General features: G+C 51.7%; 1 protein-coding gene across 3 annotated transcripts in view; it reads right to left on the bottom strand.

The window, feature by feature from the left end:
* Positions 1-462: 462 nt before the first annotated feature.
* bmpr2a (bone morphogenetic protein receptor, type II a (serine/threonine kinase)) overlaps positions 463-6000 on the bottom strand; it is a 19404-nt gene continuing 13866 nt past the window's right edge. For all 3 annotated transcript variants that reach the window (XM_035525686.1, XM_027018448.2, XM_035525681.1), the window contains 4 exons: positions 5139-5275; positions 4713-4882; positions 3425-4581; positions 463-2622 (listed from right to left, as the gene is read on the bottom strand). In XM_035525686.1, the coding sequence (XP_035381579.1) occupies positions 2345-2622; positions 3425-4581; positions 4713-4882; positions 5139-5275 (1742 nt within the window). In that variant the 3' untranslated portion in view covers positions 463-2344. The remainder of the gene's footprint in view (positions 2623-3424; positions 4582-4712; positions 4883-5138; positions 5276-6000) is intronic.

Below are 6000 nucleotides of genomic sequence, written 5' to 3' on the forward strand. Positions count from 1 at the left end.
GCCGAGCGCGAGCTGCGCGGAGAGGCTGCCGCGAGAACGGTTACGCCTTCGCAATTTGCGCGTCAGAATCTCTCGCTCTTAAACGCGCACCACCGGGAGAGATTGTAATCCAGATTCTGAACTTCGCACCGGTTGTTTTCTTCAGACTGTTAAGCAGTTGACTTTGTTTACAAGTTGGAGGCGCTAAATTAAGATTGTGTGACACAGCTGAGTTAAGAACGACAGCGGCCAGTCGCTTCTTGGACGTCCCACACATCCAACAGGACGCGTTCCTCATAGGTGAGGACTTACAGCAATAGTTATGAATGTTAATAACGTCGCATACGTTCGTTTATATTGCGACCCGCTCTCCTCTACAATTCCCACATGATGACTACAGAATGAGACGACTAGCGGTCGTACACCCGTGCTGCAATTCAGAACATCCAAAGAGAAAATGAGACGTAGCATGCAGCGCACAAAAACCATCCAACTGCAAAGCATTATTTATTAAAATGCAACAAATTCCATTACAGTTTTGCAATCTGATACAAATCACAGATTTCAAAGAGTACAACATCACACCATATTCCCATTCCCTGGTGCGAAGGCAGCTGGAACACCTGACCCACACAACATTACACCAGAACTGCAGAGCAGCTCGAGGAACAAAAACCCACAGACATTTTTATACACACAGGAACAGTGGGAGCCTCCACATCAAAGTTAGTCTTGTGCTCTTGAAAATATTTCGAATACATGCAACAGTCAGCCAAGACAGGAACATGGCTCATTATGGTAGCCATGGCAGTTTGAGCATCGCGTAACTGAGCTGTTTGAGTGTTAGGGGATGATTTGAGCTGAGAGCCGCGTAGATCGTGTCTAAGGGAACAGGGTGGAGTGCGGCTCCAGCATGCAAAGATAAACAGAGTCTTGTGTCTCAGACTGTTCAAAGCTTTCTGTGTGGCTTGACCTCTAACCTTTGAACTGTCTGGTTGTGTTTCACCATGCCTGTCCTGCAAAAATGTGTACAGTGCATGTCCATGTGGAAACACACACACACACACACACACACACACACATATACATACATAACACAAAAATATCTGCACAGGCACTACTACACTAGTACAGACAAAAGAACAGATCTCTCTCTCTCTCTCTCTCTCTCTCTCTCTCTCTCTCGCTGTCAAACACTCAAACACACACACACACACACACACACGCACACACACACACCCACCAAACATCTAACCAGGCCTATATTGTGTTATTAATCAAATCTTCATGATCAGGAGAATTGAAAACAGTGCAAGTATGGCTTGTGTCTCTGTACTAGTACAGGACACGGGTGATGTACAGAGGTAATAATGTAGGTAATATACAGGTAATACAGAGGTCAGAAGACTGAGCTGTAATTGCTATGTTTGGTATTGACTTTGGATCTTGCTGTGTCTCCCCAACGTCTCCCCATTGTCTCGCATGCAGTTACAGGATGTCTCTTTAAAAGGAGCATTACCACAGTCCTCTCGCCTAAGAAGACGGCTGGATCGCTCCAATTTTTTGCCCGCTGACGTCAGCTAGGAAATAACAGATCGACGATAGTGGAGATTGTCATCCATGATTTCTGTACGCACGCAGGCACGCACACGCGCACTCGCACGCGCACGCGCACACACACACACACACACACACACACACACACACACACCATACCGAACAGCTGTGGACCCTCCTGTTTCCTCTCTGGCCTGAAGCCCATGCAGTATGAGCACTGGTCTCTGGATGTTCAGACAGGCCGGCTACGCTGCCGTACACAGCTCTGCCATACTGTTAAGACAGCCCTACATATTCCACATCACCATGTGCTCTTTCGTACTGATTACTGTATTTCTAAAATATTAATAAGAAGTTTGTTTTACTTTGATTAAACTTTTTTCCCCCCTTTCTTTAGAGATTCTAATTACATTATGGTCAAAAGAGAAATATGATTTTGCTATTTCTACATTTAAAAGTGCAACAAAAAAAAAACCCATAAAGATTTCAACATACAAATACAGAACAAAGGAGTCAGATCAGAACAAAGGAGTCAGAGCCAACAGCAACAGCAGACCAAGGGGCCAGTGCACTGGCCTGTTCATGTTCTACAAGTGACTGGGATTTGTAGTCCACCTCCACAGTCAGATGACTGGGATTTGTGGTCCACCTCCACAGTCAGCCAACTAGGGCTTCGGTTTCTGTGGAGTAATGGCCAGATAGAGGTGTCCTGACAGGCCAGTGTGTGCTGGCCTAAATTCTGACCGATGAAAACGAGTCTCAGTGAGGGTCTCGGATAAGTGTGCTTCTGTCAACATAGGATCACGACTCAGAAGGTGCAGTCGCTGGCGTCAGAGGTCAAGCCGGAGGTCACGGCCCCATGACCGCCCAGGTAGATGGCTGTGGCTGATTTGGGTCTGCTGGCATCGGGCTGGCTTCGGTTCTGACCCAGGCTTCCGGGGCAGGTGTTGTTGTTCACTTCGGCGTCCAGAGGGTCTGTGAAGACCCAGGTGGCTGGACGCCACTTCTTCAGGGCATAGGGTGTCTTCACTCGCTTCCGGATGCGGTCCCCCGACGCCTCCTTAGCCTCACTGTCCGAGTGGCCTCCTGAGGTAGAGAAGGGACACCTGCTCAGGAGGGACACGTCTTATGACCAGGTCAAACAAACGACAAATGAAGTCCTCAGACGTCAGCGCTGGGACTGAAATTGAGAGGTTCACGCAACGTTCGGCAAGCCTGTTTAGTTGTCATTTTAATTTGTAAAAATTTGTTCATGTGATCAAATTTCTCTCCAACCACTGTTCTGGGCTTTTTCACAGAGCTCAGTGACGACTGATATCAGTTATTCAGTATGTGCTTTACTTTTAAGTTCAACACTACCAGACACAACAGTTTATTTAACATTTTTCTGATGATATTTCGATCATTGTCCACATATGCAAATAAATCTGAATCGCACACAATAAAGAGGACCTCAGGAAATACAGTGATACGTCACTGGATTTAGCTGAATAAATTCTCAAAACGTTTAACAAGTTAACAACAGCTCGGCTCAGCAGGTAGGAGGGACTAGTTCCTTTAATCAAAGACCAAAAGCTGTAGTCTCTAGTTCTATGAAGGACTGGTCTCTATCATGAATGCTAACTCTAACATCATTATCACACTGACAACGATGTGAAAAGAACAAGCCTGTCCTGACAAGCCTGAACCACCAGGGGGCACACGTGTGGAGGCTGAGCAAAGAGACGCTCTGTGGTACAGCTCTGTGTGTACGGAAGTGCTGTGTTTGGGCACATGTGTACAAGTGAGAAAGGATATCACCATAGAATGGCTGTGCGCATACCTTAACAGAGTGTGTGTGTGTGTGTGTGAGAATGATGATGTGTTTCTCGATTTTATTTGCACTCACCCAACGAGGGCAGTGTGGTGATGGACAAGTCCAGAGAGTTTGGCCTTTCGGGTCGGCGTGCGCGGTTCTGCCTGAGTAGGGCCTCTCCCTGTGGTAGCAGGGCTGGAGGGTGGGGCTCTGCCAGGGCTGGGGCGGGGCAGGGAGGCGGCCCTGCAGAGGGCTCCGCCGCCGAGGCGGACAAGGGGTCGTCTCCGGCAGGGCCGGGGCCTTCCTCGCTGTTCCCACCCACCTCCTGGTTCCCTCCCTCGCCGTCACCCGTGTTGTTACTGTTGTTATTGTTGGCGTTGTTGTCCGGCGGGGCGTCCCTGTGGAGGAGGGGCTCCTCCTCGTCCGGGCTAGTGGCGAGGAGACCGAAGGGCACGTCGTCCGAGCCGACGGCGCCCCCTCGTGTCGCGCGATCCGCCCCCGCACCGAAGCCGCACGTGACATCCGCATTGTTGGTGATGGTGGTCGGGTGGGGCTCGGGGGCAGCGGTCTTCGCTCTGGCCGCGCCCGTCTCAGCCTTCCTAAGGTTGCTCTTGCCAAGCTTCCCGAACTTCAGCCTCAGGGACGAAGAGGACGAAGAGGAGGCCGGCTTCCCGGCAGGCTTGGCGCGGAGGCCCAGGCTGCCGGGTCGCTTTGGCACGTTCTGCTGCTTGGGCAGGACGGCGGCCGGGGCGTCGCCGGGGTGGGCGGCGACCTGCGACGACCCGCTGAGCTCGGAGGCTGTCTTGATGAGCGGGTAGAAGAGGCTTTGCGAGCTTTTGGGCGAGCAGAACTGCTTCTGTGAGCACTCCATCAGGCTCTCGTCCGAGCTCTCGCGCAGGTTCCGCCGCACCTCGCTGGGGTCCAGCTTCGGCGTCTCCAGGTCCTCCTGGGTGAGGTGTGCACAGATCGGCGCGCCACCGCCCCCTGCTGGCAGCTGGCCGGCAGCGCAGGGCTCGGAAAGAGGGGCGGGGCCGCCGTTGTCCATCCCAGAGAGCCGTGACTGGGCCTGCTGGCGCTCATAGTTCCTGTTCTTCTCTACGGCCACGCCCCCTGCAGGATTAGCCCCTCCCTCGGTAGAGGTGTCACCGTGAGGAGGTTTCGGCGCGCCCTCCCCGTCCCCGACGGTGGCCGAAGAGGAGACTTCTGGGTAGGTGTCGGTCTTTGGCGTCTGTCGTCCATGAGACAAGTTCCTGACACAAAACACATCAACGACCAGCTTTTTAGACATTTACAGAGGTAAAGCTGGACTGACTGATCAGTCATAACTGGCAACTGATTATTGGTTATTAATAATAGCAACTGATCGCTGGTGATTAATTACCTGTGATTGTGCAGGGCGGTGCTGTGGTTGAGGGCGGGGCTAACAGATTTGTCACGCTCCCAGAGGAGGAGGAGCTCAGCGAGCCGCTCCTCCGCACACTGGGCCGTGAGACGGGCCTCCGCGTCCTGGTCCCAACAGTCCTCCATCGTCTCCTTCAGGGAACGCACAGTCTGCACGCGCACACAGACACACGCACACAGACACACGCACAGGTACATACACATGTACACACAGATGGAAAGATTTGCACAAATAAGTACAATAAATACACACACATACACAAATACACACACACACACATGCAAATAGACACAGCTGAACAAATAGGGACAAAAAAGGAAGCACATGTGTATGCTTACATGTTTGTGTGTGTGGATGTAGATGGTAAGTGTGTGTGTGTGTGTGTGTGTGTGTGTGTGTGTTTACCAGACTGTTCTCTTTCCAGGCCTCAGGGAACTTTGGCCTGTCCTTGTGTCGGGACACAAGCGCCTGCATGTCCTCTATGGTGGGATGGTTCCCGACCTCGGCCTGGAAGGCCAGCTGGAACACTGGCACTGCCTCACCTGTCTCACACACACACACACACACACACACACACACACACACACACACACACACACACACACACGGACCAGGGTTAGCGCGGGGCTTTGTCCCTGTTCCCTGCACACATGTACTATACCTTTAATGACTGAATGCCTTGTAGTGTGAGCTGAGTCAAAGCTAAAGCCTAGCAGGCAGTGGGCCCTGAGGACTGGACTGGGAAACCCTGTGTGGAGGGAGGCATTCTGGGTCATAACTGCACAGCACATCTCTGTCACCACATGCGTCTGAGATGGGTCCACTTCTGAAACCACTGCTGGGTTCTTCTACCAACCAGCAAGAGAGGGGTGTGTGTGTATGTGTGTGTGTGTGTGTATGTGTGTGTGTGTGTGTGTGTGTGTGTTATTTTAGCGCTGAACCAGCAGCAGTGGTGGATAAACCAATGTGCTCTGCCTGTACTCCTGTTGTGCAGTTTTCAAAGGTGTCAGGACAGTACGAGTTTACGCACGGCACGAAACGTAGATGCAAAACTGGTGAGTGGATGTAACGTCAGAGCCTGTGACCAGGCTGGAAAAACTTCAACCCGTGGATGTGCGCCTGACGGTAGAGAGTGTCTGATATCTCTGTGCCAATTTCCATGTATCAGAGAAGGTCCTGTGTTAGCAGAACTACAGGACGGGGGGGCTTTGGGGTTGGCGAATGTGTGTGTGTGTGTGTGGGGGGGGGGTGTCCTCCATAATGCATG

The sequence above is a fragment of the Electrophorus electricus genome, chromosome 1, assembly GCF_013358815.1.
Source record: "Electrophorus electricus isolate fEleEle1 chromosome 1, fEleEle1.pri, whole genome shotgun sequence".
NCBI classification, from domain to species: domain Eukaryota; kingdom Metazoa; phylum Chordata; class Actinopteri; order Gymnotiformes; family Gymnotidae; genus Electrophorus; species Electrophorus electricus.